Here is a 27,414-nt window from a genome sequence, read left to right as displayed (position 1 = left end):
CGGGTCTCAGAAGCGACAAATGACACAAGTCATTTTCTTCGTACCTACGCTTATCGCGCGTAGTCTGTTTCTTTACATCTCATATCTCCCATCTCACATCTCACATTTGGTCACACCGACAGACGTGCTAACCTGGGGCCCTGCTGCTGGCATGTGGCTTCCCGAAAAGTGACACCTCGCCCGTGTCCAGGAATCCAGTCACCCTATGGCTTGCTGCATCACATTAACCCATGCGGCTGAGGAATATTTTGGGCACAATAAGAATGCAAGAAGAGGGGGTGGTTGACGTGGTGGGTCCAAATTGGTGAAAGATGGCGAGTCTTTGTTTTCTTCATTTTCCGGGTCTGCGTGCCCCCTCGCGCTCAAAGCATCTGCTCCAATGCCCAAACCTGATCCCTTAAGTCTATTCATTTTTATGTATGGATGAGCTACCCTGCCCTTCTCATACATATGCCCTACTTCCCGCAAACGCCTGGCCAGAGCTACCCTCCACCCTCCTCAAGTCTCCTCACCTGCCAGCAGGTCGTTTGTCATCTTTCCGCCTTACCTCCTCTCTGTCCTAGGACCCCGGGCGGGTCGGGAATTAGCCAAGAACATCATGGCCACCGAAAAGCGCCCAAATGTTAAGGACGTGGAGGACCTACAGATTTTCTGTCTCTTCGATTCGACGACCGGCCATTACGTCGAATGGTTTCATTACACGGAAGATCATGAAGCTTATCATGGATCTTCATACAAGGACAGGCGCGACATGACCTTGGACGAGTTCGCCACCGGTCTCAAGCGTCTGAGCGACGACGCCATCTTCCCCGAGGTCCCTACCGATCAGCAAATCACCATTGCGCCGAAGAACCTGGACGGTAGCACCATCCACATCAAACGCCCGGGCCTGAAGTATTACCTAGGCGCCGAAAAGGAGGCTGAGTGCGCCACCAAAGACCAAGAGCTCGCCGAAGTCTTCACGACGGAAAGCATCTCCAAGACACCCCATCCGTACCTGGTTCGGTATCATGGATGCACAGTCCGCCGCGGGCGTATCACGGGCATTGCGATGGAGCGGCTCGGGGAGACGTTGAGCCACTACGCCCGCTGCCCCGGCGGCTGCATATCCGAGCACAAAACAATGTTCGATCAGATCGACAAGCAGGCCTTCCTCGCGGGGGTCGAGTCGGCCGTCAAGTTCCTGCACTCGCTCGGCCTCGCCCACAACGACATCAACCCCCGCAACATCATGGTTCGGGAGGCGAGGAAATGGTCTTCTCGCAAAAGAAGCACGACGACTTCTCCCTCAAACGCCTGGCCGAGTGGTGGAATGCGGACTCTGACTCAAAGGACAACTGGGGAAACATCGCCTCCTTTCCTGAGACGCCCAAGGCGGACTAGATAGGGAAGCGAAAAGGGCGCCGGTCCAATCCATCGTTTGCGCTTGGGTTCCGTTTCTCCTTTTCACTCTTTTTCCTTATTTCATTGAATCGACTCGGGGGACAGGGGAACAGATTGGACCGTGTGTTTTCTTGGATAAAGGAAACCGATGCAGGAGGCGTACAGTTGAGTTATCTTGATAGATTCTAGACAGACAGCAATTCGATTTGGAATTTCCCACGCAGCTTGAATCCTGGGTTCTTCACCCTCTTTTTCGATGGCCATCCCAGCTGCGGCTTGAGCTGCCACGGAGGAGCGAGAGAAAGGACCTTGATGGAGACCACAGCTTGCCCCTAAACTCGGCGAGCCTGAACAAAACAATAGTTACACACACCAGGACCCAGAATTCGGCAGCTGATGAAGAGACGGCTTTTGCCGGCGTCAGTGGAGCTTCTCTGGTGGCGAGGTTTACCCCCACAACAAACCACCCTGGGTCGAAGAACAGCATCGCAGATGAGCCATCCATGTCCATCCCGTCGGCTACGTCAGCCTTTACAAGGTTCTGCCCTCAAATGAGACCACCTATCGTGAAACCGCCGAGTCTTCTAGAAGGGTTCGCGGGTTATCCACTCGCTCACCTGAATTTTGGACTGCAGCCTGAAAGCATGATCGGCCGTTTGAGGGTTCTCGCGGGAGAAAAAGGGCGGAAGAAGAGCCAGCGCTGGGCCGTCGGCAGGCTGGGATGATGCCTGGTCGGAACGGATTCATCGCTTTTGAGAATTTGTGAACTATTGAACAGAATCCCTGGCTAAATAAAGCGAGATGACAGATGACAGATGACAGATGGAAAATGACAGGCGAGAGACGGGATAAAATCAGACGTCTGCTTGTGCATTGCGTCTTTGGTGAGATGGTCTGTGATGTCCGAGATACGAACCGTTGAGCAGCCAGGCAGCCCCATCCGGCGTTTCGGCTTGGTGTTCCACTGCTTTGGGCCCGAGCTGCGCAACATTCCATTTTGGACGAACCGCATCGTCCCAGGAAACTTGAGTGGCTGGTTGGGGCTTGATGCACGCCGGGCCATGTGCCTGGCTTTTCCCAGCACTTCCGCATGGAATTGCAATTCGGAGGCATTGGACGGGATTCTGAGCCAGAGGTGCGCATGTACAAAAAAACATAAATAGAGAAAATGACCCACTGGAAGATAAGGTATACACAATCGCCAACTATTGACTTAAATGATCGGTGCGAGATAAGTCGAGGAAACCTGGCCGTTTCAATCACGCCGTTCTGATGGTTCCCGGGACTTGGTTAACTAGCGACCCTGCCGTTTCATCTCATATCAGCACCATTTATGCAAAGCAGGAGCGAAAAGCCCAAACACGCTCTTCTCCCAATTTGTGCGCGCCTCCTCCCCGGTCTTTCCATTCCGAGGGGGCTTCCGTGTGCGACACGCGGCAGGTGTTTACCACGTGGCCTTCCCTCCCCCCACACCCAAGCTTTTTTCCCGCCCTTTCGCTCTTTTTCCGTCAGAGGACGCAAGCCTGGCTCACGTGGCGGCAATCCCGCACTTCACAAGGGGGATGCAAGTACCGGTACAGGACTTCCCAAAGCAGCCGAAACACCTTTACCTTTCCGGTAGTAGCGCAGGAAAAAAAAAAAAAAAGGTTGAAGATCGCCTCGGACCCCCTTCGACCCCTTCGACCCGTTGCATCATCTCACACACCTTTTTTTTCTTCTTCTTTGCTCCCTGGCTGCCCACGAGGGGCGCCCAGCAAACGCCCTGGACGATATCCTCCGGCCCGCCTCCGGGTGGCCTTCACCGGTCGGGCTAATGCCGGCGGCAGCGGCGCGGAATCACGCATGCAACTCTTGGCTAGCAACTATGTACAGCTAAGGGGGCGGGGGCAATACCCGACGCATCTTTTTCGCCTCCCCCGGTTCTTAGTTGGGGGGTCGGGTTTTGTCTTGTCCGCCCCCCCCCCCCCCCCACCGGCGCCTTGCAGGGCTAGCCAGCGGTCATCAGCCTCACTCCCCGATCGCCGTCATGTCTGAGTTGTGATGGTATCTGTGGGCGCGCTGTGTATCGAAAGGGGGCAAGATCGGCTCTTCTGCTCCGAGCCTCGGGCAGCAGGCGTGCGTGGGATGGCTGACGGCCGGTTTTTTTGGTTCCAGGGAGGAGGAGCCTTGGGAGCCTAGAACTGGCGGTAAAGCGGCCGGCATCAGGGATTTCGGGGAGCAGCTCTCGGGATGACGAAATGTGTTGATTGAGGACGAATACAGAGGGAGGTATGTAGGGGATGTGACTAACTATCTACCCTAGTTATGTAAAGGCATGTTGTGAAGCTGTGAAGACGGTGTTGCTTCCGTACCTACCTTGCCTCCCCGAGTCGACCTACCTAGCCTTCACACACACGGTAAGCTGTCGATCCTGCAGTTCACGATGAAACGGCTTTGACGTGCATGTTGCATGCAGCAGCTGTCACCGCAAAGTGGTGCCCCATCGTGGAAATGGTGCCATCTTCCCCCTCGCTCTTCTCCATTTCTTAGGGTCGTTATCATAAAACGAGGGGTTTTTTATGGTGTTTTACACAGTATGGTGATGTTTTGTCTTGCCAGGCTGCAGGTCCACATTCTCGCACCACCTGCAATGCCCCTCTGTCGCACAGCTTTTGCCAGCAGCCTATAGCTGTAATTTCTCCTGAGGGTTGGGCTCCGCACCCGACCTAGCCTTCGGCTTGTCAAACCCGACATTTCTGTTTCGGGCACCTGGACCCTGTCTTCCAGGTTCTGTTGGATCCGTTTTCTCGTGACCGCAGTGTGTCAACGAAGCCGAGACATCATACGCTCATAAGTCAGTGAACTTAGGGTTTAACGTTGCAATGCTGGCTGAGATCTGATGTCCGACTGCCGCCCCACCCCCACCCGAGCTTCCGACGGCAAAACGTCAAACATCGCACCTAACCCGGATCTGAACAAAACTTAGACTCCATTGGCCTGGGGTGAGACCAGAGGTGCGGAGGCTCCTGATCTATCATCTGCCCAACCCATTTATTATGCGCACTAATCAGGCGCGGGGCTCTTTTGGGTTTGGGTCTCAATGCGTTTCTCCAATCTCAAATCCCAAGTCTCCGGTGCCGCATGGGCGCCAACTCCATTCCTCCTGTTTGGCAACCGGCTGTTTTGGAAATTTGAGTTTCGGATTTCGACATGGCATCCATCACAAACTGGCCTTTTTCTGTCACGGTGTGACGGCCATCGGCCCAGCAGCACCGGGGCCGCCCCGCTTGGTGTTTCGGTGTGCAGGCCCACAAGACAAATCACTCCGTCCGTTTCCGTGATAACGACCCCACCGACCTGGCCAGCGGATCCCATCCCCACCACTCAGCAAGATATCACGGCGGCTCAATCCGACCATCGGACTCTGCTGGCTCTTCGTGCGGTTGCGCGCATGGGGAAACATCAAGCCGCTGCCATTCCCAAAAGTGGGTGACTCATTAGCTTCAACCAGCCGCCGCTTTGCTGTTCCACCCTCTACGGATTGAAGAGAGTCCCGGTTGAACAGCAAACGCAGCTTGAAAACGGTTGACGGAGGTGTTTTTCAGTTATCTGGCGCGGCAGGCGGTGAGGAGGAGGCGGTGGGCAAAACGCGACAGCCGACCAGGAACCCCGCCTCGCAAGAGTCAAGCAAGCTCCAGAATCAGCAGTGCCATGAGCCATGATTTTGCACCTGTGGGCCCTCGCCTGCCGGAGCAATTACGAGAGGATTTTGAAGATTGGGACGCCAAGCAACCCACTCCATTTTCAGACAGAAAGCGAGCCCCTCACAGGACACAGGCTGCAGCTTTTTGTGGACGAGACAGCGTGGCTGCAGGGGCCCCCGCCCACAGCCGAACGAGCCCTCGTGGGAGAGATCCCTGGAGCCACGCGCAGATCTTGATGTGCGAGACTGCTGTTTGGCTGCAGCCATGAGCGCGCGTCGTGAACAACTGCCATCACGCCCACCCAAAATCGGCTCACAGCGATTCCTCGCCAATCAATCCGTGCATTGGGGTCAACTCCACCCCATGGCATCGACCTTGACCGCTTTTCCTTTTCGCCCGCTTTTCTCCTTCAACCCCTTTCGGGGGTTCATTGCGACGCCGTCTCGGCGCATCGCGCACCTCGCAGTCCACCGCCCATCATCGGTTGTCTTGGGCCGCAATGGAGCCCTGGGCTGGTCCTCACTTTATGACACGGCACGGCTTCCAGGTCGCCCACGCAGTGTGTGTGTGTGTCAAAAAAAAAAAAAAATCTGACGAGTGTCTCGCGACGCTGCAGCTCGCTTCTTTCGCCCATGCTTGTCCAGCTGCAGCACCGTTTTATATTGCCTTTGCATGGCATGCGCCCACCGACAGCCAGCCCTGAGCAGCCACCGCCATTGCTTCTGTCTCGGGGCACACGGTGCGGGATGTTTTGCGCAGGGCTTGCGAGTGCTGACTGCGCGGAATGTCAACCGCTAGTTATATGGTGCCTATCGCTGATAAACTACCTCCCTCTGTACACAGTACTGTGCAGCTAAGACAGCGGTGGGTTTAACTCTTTTGTTGTTAACTCCGGCCTAGCCTGCAACCCCGGAAGCAATTGCGAGGAGTGCAAGAATTTCCGCAATTGGCGGGGAACGTTGGCAAAGATGAAATTGTTGACCGCCCACGTGTGGAAGGGGAACCGCTCTATCCCTGTTCTATGTCGGAAAGGGACCTTGGTGATGGGGCCTTTTTGTGTTTTGTCAGATTTGATTTTCGCTCCAGAAGGGACCACGGGACAGAAAACGTCAGAATGAACTTTGCGGCTTGGTGGAACCATTCGACCGCTCGATGCGGAGGGGTTCCATGTGCGGCGGTCTGAGAATGGAGGGGCGGGGGGACCCAGCCTGGGCTCGGCTGGTTCCAGAACTCCCGTCCCATCAGTGGTGTCGCCGTCGGTTCTTTCGTCATTTCTGAGCTGTGTAGCTTTGGTTTTGGGATCCTAGACTGCTGCTCAAATAATTCCAAAGCATGATTCCAAACTGCCATATTTTCCATCCAACCTTGACAAAAAAAAAAAAGAGATATTTATTCCTGCCAGTCTCGAAACCGAACTTCCGTCGAATCGCTTTTCTGTGTATGAAGTACCTCGAAGGCGCGCAGACTTGAGCATCATCGCCAGACGGCAAGCGGCAGTGGGCAGTCCCCACCACGATCCACAGCCTACCACTGACCCATTCAGAAGTGCTGAGGTACCTGTACCTGTACCATCCAGGGACCCCTGACTCCCACACACCACGCAGACCCCTGGTTCTTCCTGCGTGCAGGCTCATTGTCTCCCCATCGCAGCCATCCGGGCCCGCTCCACGTTTTTTGCTCGCCCTCTGCCGGGCGTCCCTCTTTTATTTGAACCGAAACCCGCCCAGTCCCGGCGCCGCCCACCACACAACTAGCCCCCCCCCCCCTCCCTCGCTCACATAATATTCCGCCCAACTCCCCATTTTTTTTGGTGTCGGTGTTAGATGGCCGCGACGTCTAAATCGTCTCGCTCATCGCCATTGCCTGAAACTCCAGCGAGCCCGGTCCCAGTTCGCGAGCGCATCGACGCCTCCCGCATCCGATCTCCTTCGAGTCCGTCCTCTTCGGTTGTTGCCTCTCGACCCGAACCCTCCTCCGTCACCGGCTCCACCAGCGTACATCGGCCACACCATTCGAGCCATCAGTCCATTAGTTCGCAACGGTCGGGCGGTTTTCTCGCCTTTTTCGACCGGACCATCGCCGGCATCACAGAGCCCCGGATCCGGCCGCGCCAATCCCTCAGTCGCCTCTCGACCGGCCCCGACTCACCCGGCAGCGGCCAGTCCAGCCCGGAGAGGGGACCTCGCAGTGCCCGTCCGACCTCCAACTACGCCATTCCGGTGGGGTTGATATCCGTTGACGGCAGGCAGCTGAGCCCGACTCTGGTCCTCGGCGATCCCCCCTCCCAGCCTTATAGTGAGACCGATCCCTCGCTCCCCGAGCCGACCCACCTCCCCCGATTCGACAATAAAATGCACCAAACATCTTCGCGGTTACTCCGCATGACGGACGATGACCGTCCATACACCAAAGTAAGTGTTCGAGGTGACCGAGACTGCCGCCACGGTGCACCCTACCTCAACCCCCAACTCCTCAACTCCCCAACCCCTCACGCGGCACGGTTGGGCTTGTCGTCGCGGGCAACTTGGCGGCTGACCGGGAACTCGCGACCAGGATTTCAAAGACCTCTTCTCTACTTTAATAGTCAGCCTTCTGCCGCTCTCAGCACATCGTGTGCGATTGACCAAGGTGGAGCACACCTTCCTCTCGGAAGATGCCATCAACAACCTCGGCTCCCTCAAGTTCTCCCAGTCCAACCGCATGCCAGACCCGAAAGATCCGTCGAGGATCGTGACCACCACCACGACCACGACCTTTTCGATGGCGAAGGACATGGCTCGCTCCATCTGCCAGCGGTTCTTGGAGGCAAGATTCATCGAGTCAGCAGATGGGAGGTACCAGTCCGTGTACACGATGAAGGGCGTGGTCTGGCAGTTGACCCCGAAGGGCATCTCCATCCTAGACCGCTTTTGCTCGCGCAACGGCATCCAACAGAAGCAGGTCGCCGAGCTCATTGGCTCCTCTCTCCCGCAACTGGTCAGCCTCGAGCGCGATGGGCAGTCGGATAAGCTGCTTACGGATCGCGGCACGGTCGAGGTCATCTTCCGGAGGTTTATCGGGGCCAATGGCTTCAACATCAAGCCGACCGTGAGCTCGGCAGACTCGGACTCGTTGAACGACTACAAGGACGGTCTCACCGGCGTTAAGATGGCCGCCGACCGCAAAGTAGGCGGCAAGACGTTCAAGGATACTTTCACCGGGAAGGCCGCATCTGATTGGTTGCTGGATTGCTCGACAACTGTTGACAAGAGAGAAACTTTTGAGATTGCCGCGCTCTTCGTGGAATATGATCTCATGGAAGCCGTGCAGCAAGACCGGTCCTACATGGTCCAGCACCCGGCCCATAGCCTCTTCCAGCCGACCAAGCACGCCATCTACCAGGTCACGGCGAAGGGGCGAGACCTTGCTAACGGCGCCGCCGCCAGAGGGCGAGCATCCGAGAGCGAGGGGTTATCGGCAACGCGGCCAGGCGGGATCGCTCGCGATTCCAACACGCAACGCCTCGACAAGATTCTCAACGACCCCGCCCTGCGGTTGCTGTTCCGCGAGAACCTCCGCGAGACCCACTGCGAGGAGAATCTGTCTTTTTATCTGGACGTCGACGACTTCGTCAGGCAGTGCAGGCAGGCCATCCGGGTTGCACAGAAGAGCCCCAACAATGCCGCGTCGTTGGACGGGATCAAGGAGATCATGGCCCAGGCGTACGGCATCTACAACGCCTTCTTGGCCCCCGGGTCGCCCTGCGAGCTGAACATCGACCACCAGCTGCGAAACAACCTGGCGACCCGCATGACGAAGGCGGTGGGGCAGGACGTTGCCATGATCGACACCCTTCATGAGGTCACGGCTCTATTCGAGGATGCCCAGAACGCCGTCTTCAAGCTGATGGCTAGCGTAAGTACTACCTGCTCGCGGATCATCGGGAGGAGAAGAAGAAGAACCAAGCGCTAACACACAAGCAGGATTCGGTGCCCAAGTTCCTGCGCAGCCCCAAGTACGAGCAGACGCTCAAGAATTACGACTTCGACGCAGTCACCGGCAGCCACTCCCAGCCGCGCGTGCCAGAGCGCAGCCAGAGCCGGTCGAACCGCAATTGACTGGCCCGGATGCCCTCGCTGAGGCGGCTGCGGTCGACCCGCCCCTCCCAGGACGTCGGCCCTGCTGCGCAGCCGCTCAGGCGCCGCGCTGCGTCTTGATTTGGTGCTTGGTACCTTTTCCCGCCTTGATTTTAGAAACGCTGGCGCTACTGCGTTGCTTTTTTTTTTTCTTTCTTGGTCTAACGTGTGCCGTCGTCGTTGTTGTCGTCGTCGTCGGGACCGGCGCGTATGCGCTGTTTTGGCTTGGTTTGCATGAGGATGGGCTTAGCTGCTCACCTCGCCTGCGTTATATCCCCCTTGTTTTAGTTTTAATTTTTTTTTCTGCCTGTTTTGCTATGTTTTGTTTGATGAGTCGTTGATATACCGGCGTTAACGGTGTGGGGGGTGGTGATGGCATAGATGGGAGAGCAGATCATTTGGCATACACCTGGTAAACATTTCCCAACTCTTGTCATGTTGGTGGGCCGAGGGGGCCCTTCACGCCATTGAAGGATGGGGGGAGAGGCGTTCTGCGAGGCGTGAGAGGGAACCGGGGATGGAAGGAAGCCCCAAACAGGTTTGGAGCTACTTCAAAAGCATGGATGGGGCGTTGGCTGCCGGCGGTGTTGTATGGGCAGGGCTCAAGGCGAGGATATGGATCAAAATGAGCGCGTGTGTGATGTTGGTTTATGATGATCCCATGAGATCCGCGTCCGCACGAATGACGAAAGACACAATACCACCCGATTGGATCAGTTGACCGGTGTCAACAACGACCTGTGACGACTTGGGGAATGTGGTGACTTGACATGCCTTGGAAGAGTGAGACAGGGGCTGGTTATCGGGGCGATTGTTGGAATGCGGTCTGCCATGCCCAGCCAAGCATTTTTTGGGATGTTGCGGGTTGTTTAGGCGATGAGGCGGCTCAGGTATGGTATTCTGGCAGCGCCTTGGATAGGCTGAGCAATGGGAATCTTGTTTACAACTGGCGAGAATACCAGAGGGCGGTTGAAGATGGCATAAAACGGGAGCGCCCCTGAGCTGCCACCCAGGAACCCACCCGAGTACTCTTGGCTCTTCTTTCTCACTCACTTCTGTCTCCAGCAGATTTCCACTCTTTAAGGCCCTCAAAGTATGGTGTTCCCACCCCTTAATAGCCCAGCGTACCTTTTAAGCGTCTTGTTCCAACCACGCCAGCACACAGCAAACACACAGACAACACAATTACATACCAGTATAGTTTGTCTGGACAATGCAGCCCATCACCAAGGTCTTCTTCCTCCGGGCGGCGTCCGGGGGGGTTACGGCCTTTACAGCCCACCAGGGCCACCAACAGCTTCAACAACTTACCGTTCAGGGCCATTACCGCCATCACGTGGGCCGCGCCAACAACACGGGGGTGAACCCCACCTTGACCATATCCAACGTACGTCTACCACGGTTAGGCTGTACCCAAAACCCCAGGAAACAGACAGTTTAATTGTTTCAATTATCACCTACCAGAACAAGCCAGCAGCCCACGCGGACCACACCGGTTGCGGCGCCAGTGTCAACAACGCCGTTGCTAAAGACCCCAGCGTGAGCCCACCCTCCCCCCCCCCCCCCGCGCCTCCCCCCTCATCTCTATCTATCCCCAACCCCCTTTACATTCTGCACCACCAACCCAGCCCGCCTCATCATCCACCCTCCATCCTCCCTCCATACTAACAACCCCCTCAATCTCTCCAGACCCTACCGCCGCCCCAGCCGTCGCTGCGTCTGGGGTGCGCCCGGCGCCGAGTGGGTCGGGTGTTTTGGTCGTCCCGACGGGCGGGGTGAGGCCGGCTCCGTTTGTTTATGTCTCGGGTGCTGGCGCTGGTGTTCGTGCTGCTGCTGCTGCTGTTTGGGATGGAGTTGTTGTCGCGGGGATAGGGCTGGGGGTTGTTGGTGCGGTGTTCTTGTTGTGAGGGGGGGTATACGTGAGGAAGTGGTGATGGATGATGGGGGAGGGATTTTTGGGGGTTGGTTTGTTTTGTGGCTCTTTGGTTTGCTGGGGTTAGGATTGCGTGTTGGTTAATATGCTAGTTGGGCTATATCTGTTTTGTGTTGCACTGGAGTTGAGAGGTACCGCGAGTTGAAGGGAAATGAATAACGTGTGGTGTTGAAGAGGAATACGAATTCTATGGCTGAGGACTTATTGGTGCCCTGAATATAAACGACCTAACCGTCCCCGACAACTCCCCTAACCGTCCCCGACAACTCCATACGACCGACCATACCGACTTAAAGATTCGGGATCGTGGTTTCTACATAAGTGGGGCCTTTGTGGGGTGGGAATAATGCAAAGCAACTCCCGCATGCATAGCCATATCGCTTAGCACTCGGGTCAATAATAGAATCGTCCCCGGAATCTCTTGCTCTCCACACTCGAGTTTCTACATAATCACAACCACGTTAACCGCATTTGTGTTCATGTACAAATAGGTACTGCATGATCCTACTTTCTACCTTGCTACCCCGTCTGCTACCAAGCTCTAGTATAAACTGCTGTTCCCTTAGAAAAGAATACTTAGTTTCTACTAGCAATGCGCCCTCTCCGGGGCATTACAAACCATCTACTCGCTTTCACCCCCCTCCACAACCCCCCGTTAACTCAAGCCCAACATCCGACCCCCTACGGGTACGAGCCGCCTACACAGACGTGGTTTGAGGGGGTGCAGTCGCTGCAGACCCAGCTAGCGTTGGTGCTGCTTTTCGCGCAGTTGGCAGACGTCCTGCAAGATTCTTCGGATTGTCACAAGCCCTCGGTACATGGCCTACCAAAAAGAAAAAAAAAAGTAAGACTTGTCAGTGATTTGTCCCGCAAGAGGGAGGCGAAAAGAGCTTGAAAAATTGAAAAGGCCACTCACTTTCCAGGGCCCGACGTCAGTGACCCCACCTTCTGCAACATGATCACGCCGTTGATGTCGGGGTTGAATGTAGAACTGTTAAAGGGCACCGGCCGGTTCCATGCAGCTGGTGGAGCGGCCAAGCGCCCCTCGTGTAGTCTGGAACCTTGGATGTTGGCCGACGAGGCTGCGGGAACGGGGGAACTGTCAAGGTGGAAGGTCTTCTGTAGGTAAATAGCCATGGCGCAAAGAGCCCAGTTCTCGGCGTTCTGTGCTGCCTCTTCCCGAATTTGGACGCTCAGGGTCAGAAACGAAAACTGGGGAGTGAGGCTTGACATGATTAACCAGATACTTACCTCGTTGTCGCATGCAAGCTTGACAATTTCCAAGGGTTGGTAGGTTTCATCCCAAGTGAGGGGGTCCGACACGGTATATTCCCAGTGGTAGCTCTCGTGGAAAAGGCTGCGGGCACGGATCGGCCGCCAATAGTCAATGGTCGTCTGCATATAAATGTCACCATTGGCTGTCTCGACTTGGTCGGCCAGCGATGTGAGGGCGGCCCTGAAGAATTCTGGGCAAAAGACCGTGTAGTGGGAATAGAAGAACCAGCCTATGTCATTCCAAGAGTATGCCGTCCAGTCCGTGGGTTCGCCTTGGTCGTTAGTGCAATGAGGTTTCCAGGCCGGGTCCGTATTTTTGAAAGGGACGTCCTCCTCGTTGCAATAAAAGTAGACGTATGCATGGTTTGGCGGTTGCAACTGCCAGCCCCAATGCATGAGATATTGACGTTCGATGTTTTCTGGCAGGTTTTGGTTAGATGTGACGGAAAATGTCAAGGAGTAAAGATTTACTTACCTTACAATGGACCTTTTTCCCTGAAGAAGGAACTAACTATCACCCAAGGTTGGGTTGGTTAGCGTAATCCGCCCTCCCCGCTCGCCGAAAGAAGTGGAACAAAGTCAAGAAAACCCACATACTAGTCATTCTTGGAGTTTCGCCCGAGGTACAGCGACATTGCATCCTGCCAGGTCGAACCAGGCCACCACTCATAATGAGCCGCAGCCAAGTCCGCTGCTTCATGCCAGGCTTCCCATATCATCTTGGCCTGTGCGTCGGTGCAGCCTTTGAGGTATGGGTTTATGGCACCATTGATGGCGAAAGGGTTCTTGAAAGCGCCGGATTGGGCAGGTGAACTTGGCCGGCTTGGAACGGTGGGTGTCGGCGGCGCTACAAAGGCTTCGAGATCCACGGCCCAGTCACTCACGCCCCACATGTTGAGGCGCTGGTAGCGGGCGATGCGGTCTGCCTTGGTGACATTGTCCATGTAGGCCACCCAGTGCACCGTATCGTATACCAGGATATCGCTGTCACTGGATGCGTCGTGGAAGGTCTGCACGTTGCTCTTCCGGGCAATGATCTCGTTGATTTCGGCATTGGCTAGGTAGCCCGCCGTGTTCGTGCACCGCCCGGGCTTCGCTCCCGAGGCTGGGCCGGTGTAGGTGCACATGGGCCCTGTGCAGCCCGGGGTGGTCATCTGGAACGAACGGCCATAGCTGCTGATTCCCACGGCGATCTTGTTGCTGGGAACGCCTGCCTTGGTAATCATGGAAAGAGCGTTCAAAGTCTCGGTCAGGTTGACGTGTGAGCGGAGACAGTTCCCATCGGGGCAGCCCGGATCTGCCCACCGGCTCCCGAAATCCCACTGGCCATGGAGGTCGTAAGTCATATAAACGATATAATCCAGAGCGGCCGACATTTTGGCGATGGGGAAGCCCTTGAGGTACCAGTACGACGCCGGTGTCGCGATGGACAGGGATTGGTCGGGGCCGAGGAGGTCCCTGAGGAGCACCAAGCACGAGGCGAGGTTTTTGCCATCGTCGAGACTGCCCTTCGGGATTTCGGGGAGGACTTGTGCACCAGGGTACTCCCAATCAATGTCGATACCGTCCAAGTGCCATTCATTGGCAAAATCGGCTAGGTTTCTCGCAAAGGTCTGCCTATTCTCGGGCTTGACCGCGTCGCGGAAAATGTTGTACGTGGCGAGGCTGGTGCTCATGGTCCAACCCCCAAAGGAAACCTGATCAAGAGAAATGGTAGATTAGCAAGACTCGGCCGCAAACATGGTCCTAAAGCATGACGACGCATTCTCCACCTCGTTCTTTTCGTGCTGGTGGCAAGAGGGAAGCGGCTACTCACAATTCGTTTGACTCCCTTTAACTTGGTGAAACGAATGAATTGCTCCCTGTATCGGACGACGTCGACATCAAAATCCTCAGTCAGATCAAGAAAGGCAAAGTGAACATGGGTGTATTTCGAAGTGTCGATCTGCGCGACATCCATTCGGAGACACGCCCAGTCGAAGTTGAAGGCTTCAAAGTAGGCGATACGATGGAATTGTGCCGGCCGAGCCCCGAGGATGATGTCGGTACCACAGTTAGAAATGCATCCATTGCTTCCCGGCGCTGCCGTTCCTGGGGCTCCCGTGCCTGTGTCGATACAGTAGTCAGCCGTGGTACCGCACTGGCCCCAGCTGTCACGAGTTAGCATGGACTCGACCCAAAGAGTTATGGCGACGTACATGTCGCAACAAGCGTTGAGTGGGCACGGATTCAGCGTCGAGATGTCGGTTCCTGAGGAGGGTTTGGCCGTTCCCGGGGCCTGGGGACCGCACTCGGCACCAGTTACGGCAGCAGGCATGGGCGGCGTCCCAATGCTGATGCAGATGGTCTGGCCACTCTGGAGGGAGGGACAGCCTGCCCAACCCCAGGTTTGTGTATTCCACGCTTCTATGTTAGCAGCCGTGATGCTGTTGCTCAGGGCAATCACAGAACACGTATCCCCATAAATGGCCGTATATGAGGCACAGGAGCCATCCTCATTCTGGGAAGGGACGGGAAGCCCGCCAGCTGTGCAGCAGACCTTTTGACCGACGGCAAGTGTTGAGCACAATGTTGAACTGGGGTTGTACTGGTAGAAGTCGGCAGCTGAAACTCCGCACCTGCTGGCTAAAGAACCACAGCTGTCCCCAACCACAACGGTGGTGGTGCTACAGGTGTTTCCCATGCTGTTGTTTGGCTTTGTGCGATGAGCTGTATGAAACGAGAGGGCACAAGCTGCTTTTCCTCGGATGAAGCAGGCCCTTCTTATACCAAACATCTCCAGCACACCCACGACTGATTTCATGCTCCGTCCAATCTAGTCCCAACCATTCATCCCTCATTTTCAACGAACATGGTTTCGTTTGCGAATGGTGCCGGGGACGACCTCCGGGATTCCGCTCAACCATCTCGGTCCTAGAACGCGCGGGCATGGACGGGGCTGCGATATTGGAATGGCGCACGCGGCACGCGAACCACTGCAGGCCTGAACCAACAGCGTAGGGTAAAAAAAGATGAATGCGAGGGAAATTGCCGGGTTGCGGCGAGTCCGTGGCGTGAAGGCATGGAGACTCAGAAACCGCAAGGTGGAACTCCCGTCTGCTGGCCCAACAGCATAAGGTGATGTAGGTAGGGCCGGATCAATGCGAGGAAAGTTCTCATCGAGGGTCGCAATATTGAAAATAATAGCGCTCTGATGGTTAAGCGTGATCAAGGATCCTGGCGCAGTACCCCCTCGCAGAATCAAAATAGTTCTAGTTCGGCTTGTTGGTTGATGGTGCTCGAATGGACATGGATGGATGGATGGATGGATGGAATTTGTTTCCCACTCAAATAGACGCGTTGGTGTCGATATGGATAAGGTCCGAGTCATACACTGCATTTTGTGCTTCGTCTGCTAGATGTACTGTGTCTGTCACCAACCGCCCACCGAAACTCTGTTCCGCACTTTGCAACAGAACTTGGGAACGTTGGACTTTGGCGTCAGAAACAAAGTCCATTCGACTTCCCAATATTCTCCCAACGTTGAATTTTCGCACACAGTCGAGCCTTTAGCCCTTTAACGCCATGTACACGCCCGCGAGATTCCTCCTCCGAGTCCTCCCCCTGTTTATCTTGCTACTCCCGGTCTTGTCAGCTTTCCACGGAGACTGCCCGACTCCCTGGTACAAGCTCTGCGTTCCCGCATCAGTTCACGATGCCCCGGGCATCGGTTTCGATCTGACAACAAGCTACGGGTAAAGTTCATCTGTGGCATATTTCCCTAGCCATCGCTGACCGAAGCAGTACTGCGGTCGCGCACTTCTACAATGGAACCGTGCTCGACATGGCCAAGGTCCCGGCCACTCCCTAGTACAAAGAACTGATGGTGCGCCTCGGCAACGCCCCCATCCCTGGACCTCCAGGCCGTCTAGCCAGGTGGCAGCGCTGGTGGAACCAGCAACGCGGCCGGCCCGCGACTCCCGACGTGGCCGTGTTGGCCTCGCTGCTCACAGACCTCAAGTCGGCCACCATCAAGACGCTCGGCCCAGCACACCCCGCGGTAGACCTCATCGCCATCACGCACCCGTCCATCCCCGCGCTGACGCCCCTGGACCTGGCCAATGCCCTATCCCACGCCGGCCTGCGCAGCTGGTTTGCCCTAGGCGAAAAGAAGGCCAGGAGCTACCAGCCGAGTTACGCCATCCAGTCCCGGGCCGCCTTTGCGGGGAACGGCCACGGGCTTTGCGCGTCCTACGCCGACCTTTTCGAGTGTTGGTTTGAGAACTCCAATCTGCTGTGGCATCGCGTGCTGTTTGTCTCGCTTACGGGGCACGCCTTGTATGCATCCTTAGAGGCGATGAGGGACGCTTACCCCCGCTGGAGACCTGAAGGTCCGAGGGTTGTGGACTTTCGCGCCGGTCTGGACGCGCAGGACGGGTTCGCCTCCGAGTCCGACTACTGGGCCTACGTCCGATCGCTCATTGTCGGGCTGGCGGGGGCTAGCGACGTAGGGAAACGGCCGCCTGGGATGGTGCTGTTGGGGGGCGAGAACGGGACACACCCGGTCCTCCTCGAAACAGTGCGGGATGCGTTGGCCGAGTTGTACCCGGGAGAGGGACTGGTGCCACCATTGAGCATAAACGCCACTGCCGTCGTTGACCCGACATATGCCGCCGCTCGAGGCATGGCTGTGTATGCTAGACGGCGTCAGGAGGTGCCTGGGGATTGCAAAGAGGGCCGGGAGTGCTACCAAAAAAGGGACGAAGAGCGCAGGGAAGGTGATGAAGTGAAGGTAGAACTCCATTGATCAGACTTGAAACACTACAACTTTTACATAATCCGGGTATCGAACGCTACTCTGCTTTCCCAAAACAATCTAGCCGCCCATGAACGCAATAAAGAACACAGCACAATCCCAAACAGGGCCTTCTCCCAAAGCCAGCGATGGCCCCTCAGCTCAACTCGGCAACAAGCGGCCCATCCAACATCGCCTAGTGGCTGCTCGTCCCAGGCACCGGCACTCGCGCCGGCACCCGCGTAGGAGGCGGCATGCTCACGCGCCTCACCGCCCCATTCGCAGTGGGAGCGGGAGCGGGAGCCGCAGCCACACCCACACCCAGAACCATCATATGGACTCAGCTGCGGATAATCCGGATGCCCTGAACTATACACCTGCCCATACCCAGCCCCAGCCCCAGCCCCAGACATAGAGCCAACCCCAACTCCATTCCCATTCCCGTTCCCGTTCCCATACCCATACCCCGCCCCATACCGCGGCACCATCCCCCCATAGCTCCACGCCCGGCCATGCTGCTGGTACTGCGGACGGTGGTAGTAGTGATGGCTCGCACTCTGACCCTGACCCTGACCCTGACCCTGGACAACTCCACCCGCACCCGCACCCGCCGCATCCATCCCCTTCGCCACCCCCACCCGTCCCCCGCCCAGCGCCTGCCACAGCGCGTCATCCGACAGCCCGTCGCCAGACGGCGATACCCTGCTGCCGTTCCCAGCTGCTGCCGCGGGCGGTTGTGGCGGGCGGTAGGGCTGGATGAAGAGGTGGGTTTGGGGTCGGGGCCGGGGCCGGGGTTGTTGTTGTTGTTGACATTGTTGCTGTTGGGATGGTGCTGTGGACGACTGCGAGGGGAGGGGCCAGTTGTTGGCGAGCGGCCAGTTGGGTTTGGCGTTGCGGAGGAAGGGTGTTTCGGGCTCGAGGGGGCGCGCGGGAAGTTCGGGGAGTTCGGGGAGGACGGGTTTGGCGTTGCGCAGGAAGGGGGTTTCGGGCTCGGGGGTGTGCACGGGCACGGCGGGTTCGGTGGATGTGGTGGCGGGTTTGGCGTTGCGGAGGAAGGGGGTGTCGGGGTCTGCGGGGGCGGGCGCTTCCGAGAGAGTGATGGATATCGGCTCGAAGCTTAGCTCGGGGATGGATGTTGGGGGTGGCGGTGGTGCTCGTGATGGCGGTGGCAGGTGCGCCGCGGATTGTTGTGCCTGGGAATTACCGCAGTCTGTTGACGGGGGACTGGAGATGGACAGCGCGGGGCTTGTACCGAGGCTGCTTGTTGCTAGTGGCCACGTCGGGCTGCTCTGGACGCTGTAGCAGGACACAGAGGATGCGACGGAGGGGGGCCGGCTGGTCGGGATGGATTCGGCTAGATGGGGGTATTGGTTGCTGATGCTGCTGATGCTACTCGGCGCGGTGCTGCCCATGCTCGACATCATGCTTGGAACGGGAGAGACGACGGCGCTTCTGCTGCCCGAATCACTCCTCTTCTTCCCGCAGGTAATCGCCATCTCGGCTTTGAACGCCAGCCTGTCAACCAGAGCGGCGTGTGCCTTTTTAAGCGTCTTCTTCACAAAGCTCGTCATGATTAGATTGCACCGCATATCAACATCTTCACGGAGATAGAGTCCTGATGAGGGCGCCTTAAGGCCTATCTCGACAGGTTGTGGGGGTTCCCCAGGGAGAGAACCGCCGACAGTCCATTTATCGCGGATTGCTAGGTAATAATCAGTTACCGCCCTCTATGCAACTAGAAATGGAAGGGGGCATAAAACGCACTCAGTCCGGCTGGTGCATAGCAGTGGGTCTGAAGACCATTTGGCAAATCATTGAAGGCGCATGTGTAAGTGACATCGCCCCTCACTCCGGGGAAGTATGAGATCTTGTCGGTCAGAGAGTACCACTGGCAGCGCTGTTCGTCTGCTGAGGCGTTTGATGGAGGCGGGATCGGGTGGCGCTCTTTGACCAAGGGGTTCAAGTCTATCATCTCTTCGTAATCGTGGAGGAATTCGAGGACGCTCTGGCGCGTGATGCCCGCCGGAAGGGGCGTCACGGTAGTGAAGGCGGTTCGTTTTGACATGGCTCGGTCTGTGTAGTGAAGGATCGGGATTAATGTATTCGTCGGCCAAGCTAGGTAGCCTCCCGAGTATTGGAAATAGTCGTGAGGGAAGCCAATGATCATAACACAAAACAAACATAAGATGACCAAAACCAGTCTAAAAAACAAGTGAGACCCTTTTCTACGAGGCCAAGGCTGTATGTATACCTGCAACCCGACAGTAATCCAATTGTTTTTGTTGTGGTCCTGGGAACACAGCAGTGCCCAGCGGCTCAACCGCATGCGCCCAGTCCTGCACCCCGGTTATTGTTAGCTGTGGCGCACTCCCTGCATGTCTTTGGTTGTTGCTCCCACGATGTGACCTGACCACGTGGGAATGCCAACCAGTCGGGCGGTCAAGGTGGGCGGTGCAACCGAAAATAGCACCCCTGAACCACGGGATCCTGGTATCCCGTCTCCCGCGTCACGCGTTTTGCTGCGAGTCAGCACCACCAACCAACTTGAGTGCATCAGGATCCAAGGCTAAAGGCGAAAGACGTGTGATTGGGGGCCGACCAGAACGGTCGCATATCCACTAATACCGAAGCTTTTTAAAAGATCGGCCGTCCCACTTCATCATCGTAGGCAGCCGCGCCGCAAATTTGGAATCGTACAAGGCGACAGGGAGACCAGGACGAGGACTCGCATCCTCCTGCCAGATGGCCGGATCCCGTTGGCTCGTTCGTTTGTTGTCGGTCATGTTGGATTCAGTTGCCCGGGCCACCCATGCTAGACCGGGCCGATCAAATTTCCCTACACCAACGGGCCAAAACCGCGTTGAGCTTCACCGCCGGCGGAATCTCCTCAAGCGCAACATCCACTTTCCACATCTTGGCGTCCAGCCCACCGAGCCCGGCCGTTCCCCTGCCCCCCGCCGCCGCCGGAACGAGCAGGCCGAGTGCAACGAGACGCTCCCACGCGATTCCTGCGGTGCCGCGGCCCCACACCCGTGCTCCGCCTCCCAGGGCCAGCATGCCCGAGCTCGCCGTCTGAACTCGTTGCCTGCCCATGAGCGACGTGTACTCATCATAGGCCATGGCGAAGTTGACCGTGTCGGTGTGCGCCACAATATCCAGCCGCGCCGCCGCGATGAGCATCGACAGATCCAGGTCGGAAAGGGATCCGAGGAGGTGTAGCTTGGAGTCCGGCGGCTCGAGCGATGGAGCAACCCCTGCCATGGTAGGTATATGCAACGAAGGGGCCGCGGGAGAAAGTGCTGCGAGCGGCAGGATGCATGTTGTCAAAAACGCAGAGACCGACTTCGTGCCGAAAAAGTGCGATTCTAGGTGATCTGTGAACCCCTGCGTTTTGTAGATTGACTACCATAGGTCAGCAAACCGAGATGGGAACGAGGCGCTGAGTCGACGACGGGCTTACATCGACTTTCCCATTCCACCAGCCCCAGAAGGCGTCGTGACCCTCTAGTTTTGGGTCGATGCCCTCCTGGACCATTTCCTCTTCATCGATACTTAGCCCCTGCCTGCAGATGTCCCAGTATGCTGGGAGGCTTTTCGGCAGTGAAAGGTAGACATATCGGTGACTAAACCGGCTCTTCACTCGCTTCTCGAGGCTTTCGACCACATCAATTCTGGTTGTCAGCCCTAGCACAGCGATCGGCGCCTTGCGGGCCTGCGCAATATCAAAGAGGTTATAGAGAAGGGTTTGCCTCGCGTGCGTCGCAAAGAGGTCGAACTCGTCGATCACGAAGACGATGGACCTAGACGTCATACCGTCCTGGGTTTCTGCTATCTCGGAAGGATGCGATAAAAGTGCGAGAAGCGAAGCCATGGTGTCCGCATAATTAGTAGTCTGCCTTGGTCAGCAACACAGCCGATGTGTTAGGAGCCAGGCGGCTTACCTTGTTCACGAGCTCGTCCTCAACCTCCATCTCTTTGCCAAGCTGCCGCCATATCTCCCTTAGAGCCAGCTTGTCGTCGGTATGGATGAAGCCACTCAGCCGGACAACGTGGAACTGATTTTCATACTGCTTTGACAGATCCTCGATGATGGATTCAACCAGCTGTGCCACTCGTTAGCTTGAAAACTCTTACAAAGGTTAACCGCACAACATACGGTAGTCTTGCCACATCCCCGAGCCCCGATCACCATCATGGAGTTGCCCTCGCCTGCTACAACGGTCTGTTCCACAAGCTGGTAGGCCTTCTCGTAAGCTTCGCCCTGCCCTCGGAGCTTGATCCGGCGCCTGCCGGCACAGCGATCCAGCAACACCCGCTGCGCCAATCGGAGGTGTTGGTCAAAGTTCGGAATGTCCGGATGCTGTTCCTCCCGTGCAACCACGGATGACTTTGTATGATTAGCTCCGCCGAGATTGGCAGAGGTCGCGTCGTCCTGCGAGCAGCTGCGGCAGATCCAGTCGCCCTCGGGAACTTCGGCAAGCCCGTAGCATTGTTGATGCACAGGCATGTCGCAGTTATCGCAAAATACGATCTCGTTGGGCGCTTTGGAGTCTGGCTTGGAGCAGATGGCGCAGACCTCATCGTCCTCTTCCTCGGATTCTTCCCCCGAAGGATCCTCCTCGCCGTGCTGCTGGCTGCCGACCTGCATTTCGTCCACCGCCTCTGCCGCCTCGCGGCGTTTTCTGGCAGACTTGGACGGTGACGCAGCGGTTAAACTGTCCAAAACGTCTTCACTAGCCCGGCTGTCAAAAGCCACGGTTTTCTGTAGCCGCTGAACGCCGCGTTTCCCCTTCTGAGGCGTCAAGATACCTTTTGGTAGTACGACGCCCCCTCCCAACTTTCCCTTTGCCGCATTCTTTGGTTGAATCTTCTCCTTTCCGCCGCCGAGTCCGTGGTCTCCTTCTTGACCTGAATCAAACGATTGCGTATCACGACCCGCTGGGCGGCGCGATCGCGGAGCTGGCTTTTCACTTGCCGGAACTGCTACAGCTGCAGGGGTCTCGTCCTGCTCCTCGCCCTTCGCCTCGCGATCCCGCTTGCTGGGTCGGCCGCGTTTTTTCTTTTCTGGTTCCTCTTCCTTCGCGGCCAAAACAGATTTGGCTCCATCTGCTACAGTTACCGCGACGCTTGGCTTTTGGCGCCTCGAGCGCGGTGCCACGGGTGCGGTGGCGAGCTCATCTTCGCCCGAGTCCGGAACATCGTAGACGTTAGTTTTCTGACCAGCCTCTTGAGCCTGCCCTTTTTTCGGTTGGGCCTTGCCCTTGGTATTCCGGGCTGCCTGCTTTGGCGGTTTTGGCGGCTCCGGCGGGCTGTTCGCTGGTGAGTCCTTGGCTTGAGTGGTTCTCAGACTGCGGCCACGTCTTAAAGTCTCTTTCGCGGTCGGCGCTGGTTCAGCCTTCTGATCGTCGCCAGGCTCATCAGCGGGCGACTTTTCTGATGCCTTTGTTCGGCGTTTCTTTGCTGTTGATGAAGGCTCCTCTTCGTTCTGCTGCCTCGTCCGTTTCCTAGTCGCAGGGACGTTTGTCCGGCCAACCATGGCTTCTTATTTTATAAGAGAACAGGATGGAATATTTCCGGAATGACCGTGGTTTAGTGATGAATGAATGGATGAAAAGGTGATTTTGCGGATTTCAATTTCAATGGTGAAGGCGCGTCTCACTCAACAGCAATAGAACTTGGCGCGCTGTTGATTCACCGACCGCCAGGGGTTGGTATTAGAGTGGGGCAGTCAACAAGCCAAGCCAATCACAGACCAGGAACCCGATCTTTTGCAGCATTTCCTAACCTCGTCTCTCTCTTCTCTTTCCTCTCTTAACTCCTTATTCTCTTTCTACCTAGGAGTTCAAATTCTCGACATGAGGTAACAAAGAATAAAACGTCTTATAAATACCTCATGTATTACCCTGGGTAAAGGTACTGATTGCACCGAAACGCTACCATATACTGACTGACCTTGGATGCTCGCATCCTCGGCATCTTCAATCGATTCGACTACCTCAATTATAGCCCCCTTCTTGATCTTTATAGCTTGACTGTCTTGCTTGGTGTCTTGTCTACCACCATTGCCTCACCCTCCGTCATGATGTTTCCTACTTATCCATTAGCCATTTTTTGCCAACTCACGTGCTGAAATCGACTGAACTCACCCTCGCCATCCTCAATCGTCCCCCGAACATAAATCTTGCGCCTTTCCCTCCGAATAACTCTCGATCTAACAATCACCGGCCCGGGTACCTTAACAGGCCTCAAGAAGCTGATGTGCATGGTCGCCGTAAATGCGTACTCTGTTCACATCCCCGCCAAGTTAACGACCCTGCATCATCCGATCCAACAAGAGGGGGAGAAGGAAAGAGGAAGAACCCACGAGTCTGGTTATCCGCCGCAGCACACATCGTCTCATCCAGCAGCACCCCCAACGCACCACCATGCATCGTCCCCTTATGCCCACACAAATCCTCGCCCAAATCCAACAACACATTGAACAGCAAAAACGGCCTCTCAGGGTCCTCCCCGTCGCGCGGACCCCCACCCCTGCAACAGCGCCCTGCTCTTCGACACCGGCACCACCCCCTGCGCCGCCACCCCTTGCACCAGCGGCAGCCGCAAAAAAAAGGTCACGCACGCGCGCACCGTCGTCGGGCTGCTCAGGACGCTCCGCACAAACTGCTTGTCGCCCGACGCCAGCGGCCGCCGGTCCGAGACCACGATGCCGAACGCCGCGGGGTCGGTGAGCAGGCGCGCTGTCCACGGGATGGCGAGGAAGTGCGCGAGGGGGTCGGCGATCGCTTGGTGGTGGTGTTTTTGCGGGACGGGTGGTGGGAGGGCGTTGGCTGGGGTCGTGGTGCTGGGGGTGGTTGTGGTGGCGGTCGTCGTCGTTGTGTCGGGAGTGCTGGGCGAGGCTTCGTCTTCCTCGGGTTTGGGTTTGGGGGCCCAGGAGTTGTTCGTTGTTCCCATGGTGAGTAGAGTGTTTGGGATGTGCTTAGTTTAGAGTGATTTGCTTGTTGGTGATGAGAGTCCGGTGGTTGTGCTAATACCCTACGGTGGCGTTCGCTGTTGTCGTGAAATGTGGTGGGTGTTCTTTTGTTTTCCATGGGATGTACATATTGTGAGCGACTGGGTAAGATCGAGCCATTCCCTTGCTGCGGGTTGTGTGTCGCAGTTGTCGTATATTTCCCGCGCCTTTATTCGAAAGCGCGGGCGGTACGCTTTCCATAGAACGCCGACTAAGAAACCACGCCTTGTGCCAAGGCAGGTAGCCCCCTCATTGCTGTCAAACGTGGCGGCCACCACTTTCCGAAGACACTCCCCAGCTTCCGCAATGGCAATTCCAAGCACATCACATCAACAATGCCCCGCAGCTTCCTATCACAACAAGATGGCCGACGGCAACCTGACTCTGGATAGAGGATCTATTGTCTCGAATGATGCTAGAACCAAGTGATACAATAACCACCCAAACGCCGCTCATGTGCTTCGGGAAAATAAACAAAAAAGAAAACCTGTAATCTAAATGCCAAACACCATCTTTAGCCGTTCATACGTGTAGAAAGCCGCCGCCGCCATGGGTATCACTTTGGCATAACCAATCGTCAACCCCACAAAAAAGCCCCGGAAGCCGCGCTCCCGCATGATCAGCCTGGCCGTCTCGCCGATGCGCATCCGGTGGCCGTCGCCGACCGCACCGCCGACCTGCATCCGTCTCCTGACCACCTCGAGCGGGTACGACACCGTCTGCGATACCATCCCCGCAACGCCGCCCGCGAGCAGCTCGGCCCAGTACCGGAGCGGCGCAGGCTTGCCCGCCGGGTGGTTTTCCGGCTTGGGCAGTGTCGTGTACTGAGCGATCGCCGGGAGGCGGAGTAAGTCGCCCGCAGTATCGTGTGTGAGGAAAGACATGCCGGCGTACGGGACCATGCCCAGGAGCGTTGGGGAGAAGCCACGGTAGAAGTTTATGAACCCGGATGCCTGTGCAACTGCCGGTGCTGCCGCACTCCGAACTGTCGAAACAACCGCACCGGCCGAATCAGCTGCGGATGCTGCTGATTTCCGTAATTGCCCTTCGTGGTATATTTGCTTGCATATTGACCGTAGTGATGACCGGCCCTCCTTTTTTGTTTCGAACGCAAGCCGTACTCGGACGACCTCTAGGGGGTAGGTGAAGAAGACGGATGTCACGCCCGCCATGGCACCGCTGATGAGCCGCCGGAACGGCGTCTCTTTCTCCTTCCGGGGAATGACAACGGCGCGGATCTGTTCGTAGGCCACAAACTTGATCGCCGCGTAGGGAAATATCCTCAACAGGGTAGCCGAGTGGCCTCTGAATAACCCGACCGACCCGTCTTGGAGATAAATATCCTTCATGGCCTGCCCAACCCCATACCATGACCCCGTATATTTGACAAAGTGTGGGTTGCGAGACTGAAATAGGATCTTGACTCGGTCGAGCGGCGCGACAATCGTCTTAGCCTACACACAAATGTCAGTAACTCGAACAGAACAATGCGACTAGCAGGCGAGACCACCTACCGCGCAACCCGCCATGCCGCCTGCAATTCCGGACCTCCAGACATAGTCGAAGCTTCGCTTATCCTTGGCCGTCTTGCGCGGGACTTGCGCCTCGTCGTCCGTCGGGCAGACGGCGGGCTCCTTCCTCGAGGCTACCGGTGTCCGGTGAGCACCAGCGGCATCTTTTGGTCGGTGTGAGGGCAGGACCCCCGGCATGGAGGCATGGGCACTCATGAGAGCCGGGGGGGTTCCCTCTCCGGGAGGCCTGTGATCCGCCGTTGGGAGTGAGGGATGTTCAGACGAGCCGAATCGGTTGGACCGGCGCGCTACGGGCGCATCACGCAGGGATGAAGTCGGTCTGTCGATCTTGTCGATCTTGGGAAACAGAAGTTAAAGAGCTGAATGGATCGTTCAGGTCGTTGTCGTCGTAGAATGCGTGAAAATCGCCGGCGCAGGTTGCGAAAGAGATGGAGATAAGAGAGTTAAAATTCCGGAAGCGCAACCCCGAAACGTCATTTCTGGCCGCTCGAAAGCGAGCTTTTAGCGGTCGCCCGGTCCCCGCCTCCACAAGCCGAGGATTACCGATTGCCCGGCTGACTCCTGCAGGGCCGGGGCGCCGCGAACTGCTGCCAACAAACCACCCGCACCGCTTTGTCGCATGTGGATGTATTATTTTGATTCTTTTTTGGTGTTTAAAATCTATATTCCGTCGGTGTTTCTGTTCTTCATCCTTGTTCATATAAAGACCCCTTTTTTCTCATATTTTTATTTCTTATTTCTTTCCTCCCTTTTCATATTATCACTCACACGGAAAGTGTCTGCCAAGCTTTGGCCTTGAAGGAAAAAAGCGGCCAACCAAGGCACGCGACTCCTCGGGATCCATATTTTCTCCCGTCAACCAGTCCCTTGGCATGCTTGTTCCTGTCCCCAGATTCTGTGCCATTCCGCACCAGGCGGGTCGTTCCAGATCGAAACAGGCCCGACCCAGATGGCCCAATCAACAAGCCCATCCAGTATCCTCTGGCAAAACGACCGCAAGACAGTGGTTTTACTCGACCTCCCACGGTCAATTGAGGAAGCCCAAGTCCCTTCAAGTCAGCTGACTCCCGGGAATGGTGACCCTCCAACCAAGCTCCGCAGGCTAGTCTCGGCATTGCCCCCGGCATGTCCCTTCCCAACCCCGGAGCCCAGGAAAGCGGGCGGATCCGAGCCGCCGACCGCGTCGCCCTCGGCGCAAGTGGCTGAGTTGATGACCCAAGCGGCGGTCGAGTCCGCCCTGGAAGAGATCAATACGTCATATGACGGGCCCTGGTGCTTGCCACGAATCTTGACAAACCCAGCCGTGCACCAGAAGTCGTCTCCAACAAGCCCACGTGCCACTCTCCCGGCCGCAGCAGCGACAACAACAACACACAACAGTCCCCCGCCCAAGCACTACAGCCCACCCTCCCCCCGTAGACTACTACTTGGCCTAACGGAAAACCTTCAGATGGCTCCTTAGACGGCGCAGCCATCTTGCCTGTCACCTTGTTGTCGAGTGGATCACCGCCTCATTGACCACTTCAGCGCACGTGAGCTCCACAGAGCAGCAAGCAACCCCAACCAACCACATCCGTTCTTCGTCCTTCCCACACAATGCGCAGAAAGGTCTTGCTCACCCACTGTTGACATCACCTCACCCACGCTAGTCAATCTTAGACTAAAGAAGGTGTAGTAAGAAAGGGGTCTCCAACCAGGCGCATCATT

At 56.6% G+C, this 27,414-nt stretch overlaps 10 protein-coding genes across 10 annotated transcripts; 4 read left to right on the top strand and 6 right to left on the bottom strand.

Moving 5' to 3' along the window:
* Nucleotides 1-598: 598 nt before the first annotated feature.
* CHGG_04678 (uncharacterized protein) lies at nt 599-1,719 on the top strand (the record flags this gene model as incomplete). Its single annotated transcript, XM_001223891.1, has 2 exons — nt 599-1,254; nt 1,608-1,719. 2 exons carry the CDS (start codon nt 599-601, stop codon nt 1,717-1,719), a joined length of 768 nt encoding a protein of 255 aa, XP_001223892.1.
* A 5,170-nt stretch (nt 1,720-6,889) lies between these two features.
* On the top strand, nt 6,890-9,163 carry CHGG_04677 (uncharacterized protein; the record flags this gene model as incomplete). The annotated part of the gene is made up of 3 exons (XM_001223890.1): nt 6,890-7,477; nt 7,620-8,960; nt 9,029-9,163. The coding sequence occupies 3 exons, from the start codon at nt 6,890-6,892 to the stop codon at nt 9,161-9,163; spliced, it is 2,064 nt and encodes a 687-aa protein (XP_001223891.1).
* Nucleotides 9,164-10,394: 1,231 nt separating this feature from the next.
* CHGG_04676 (uncharacterized protein) lies at nt 10,395-11,088 on the top strand (the record flags this gene model as incomplete). The annotated part of the gene is made up of 3 exons (XM_001223889.1): nt 10,395-10,568; nt 10,646-10,720; nt 10,810-11,088. The coding sequence occupies 3 exons, from the start codon at nt 10,395-10,397 to the stop codon at nt 11,086-11,088; spliced, it is 528 nt and encodes a 175-aa protein (XP_001223890.1).
* Nucleotides 11,089-11,795: 707 nt separating this feature from the next.
* Nucleotides 11,796-12,347, bottom strand: CHGG_04675 (uncharacterized protein; the record flags this gene model as incomplete). The annotated part of the gene is made up of 2 exons (XM_001223888.1): nt 11,796-11,895; nt 12,031-12,347. 2 exons carry the CDS (start codon nt 12,345-12,347, stop codon nt 11,796-11,798), a joined length of 417 nt encoding a protein of 138 aa, XP_001223889.1.
* A 638-nt stretch (nt 12,348-12,985) lies between these two features.
* CHGG_04674 (uncharacterized protein) lies at nt 12,986-14,706 on the bottom strand (the record flags this gene model as incomplete). The annotated part of the gene is made up of 3 exons (XM_001223887.1): nt 12,986-14,086; nt 14,206-14,539; nt 14,615-14,706. 3 exons carry the CDS (start codon nt 14,704-14,706, stop codon nt 12,986-12,988), a joined length of 1,527 nt encoding a protein of 508 aa, XP_001223888.1.
* A 1,545-nt stretch (nt 14,707-16,251) lies between these two features.
* CHGG_04673 (uncharacterized protein) lies at nt 16,252-17,175 on the top strand (the record flags this gene model as incomplete). The annotated part of the gene is made up of 1 exon (XM_001223886.1): nt 16,252-17,175. One exon carries the CDS (start codon nt 16,252-16,254, stop codon nt 17,173-17,175), a length of 924 nt encoding a protein of 307 aa, XP_001223887.1.
* Nucleotides 17,176-17,503: 328 nt separating this feature from the next.
* On the bottom strand, nt 17,504-19,228 carry CHGG_04672 (uncharacterized protein; the record flags this gene model as incomplete). The annotated part of the gene is made up of 3 exons (XM_001223885.1): nt 17,504-17,540; nt 17,641-18,865; nt 18,928-19,228. 3 exons carry the CDS (start codon nt 19,226-19,228, stop codon nt 17,504-17,506), a joined length of 1,563 nt encoding a protein of 520 aa, XP_001223886.1.
* Nucleotides 19,229-19,989: 761 nt separating this feature from the next.
* CHGG_04671 (uncharacterized protein) lies at nt 19,990-22,699 on the bottom strand (the record flags this gene model as incomplete). The annotated part of the gene is made up of 4 exons (XM_001223884.1): nt 19,990-20,547; nt 20,624-21,055; nt 21,105-21,266; nt 21,320-22,699. 4 exons carry the CDS (start codon nt 22,697-22,699, stop codon nt 19,990-19,992), a joined length of 2,532 nt encoding a protein of 843 aa, XP_001223885.1.
* A 962-nt stretch (nt 22,700-23,661) lies between these two features.
* CHGG_04670 (uncharacterized protein) lies at nt 23,662-24,117 on the bottom strand (the record flags this gene model as incomplete). The annotated part of the gene is made up of 1 exon (XM_001223883.1): nt 23,662-24,117. One exon carries the CDS (start codon nt 24,115-24,117, stop codon nt 23,662-23,664), a length of 456 nt encoding a protein of 151 aa, XP_001223884.1.
* A 552-nt stretch (nt 24,118-24,669) lies between these two features.
* Nucleotides 24,670-25,884, bottom strand: CHGG_04669 (uncharacterized protein; the record flags this gene model as incomplete). Its single annotated transcript, XM_001223882.1, has 2 exons — nt 24,670-25,629; nt 25,690-25,884. 2 exons carry the CDS (start codon nt 25,882-25,884, stop codon nt 24,670-24,672), a joined length of 1,155 nt encoding a protein of 384 aa, XP_001223883.1.
* Nucleotides 25,885-27,414: the final 1,530 nt, after the last annotated feature.

The sequence above is a fragment of the Chaetomium globosum genome, genomic scaffold (assembly GCF_000143365.1).
Source record: "Chaetomium globosum CBS 148.51 scaffold_4 genomic scaffold, whole genome shotgun sequence".
NCBI classification, from domain to species: Eukaryota; Fungi; Ascomycota; class Sordariomycetes; order Sordariales; family Chaetomiaceae; genus Chaetomium; species Chaetomium globosum.
The sequence above is the reverse complement of the archived record's forward strand: the minus strand, read 5'-3'. Positions and strand labels throughout refer to the sequence as shown.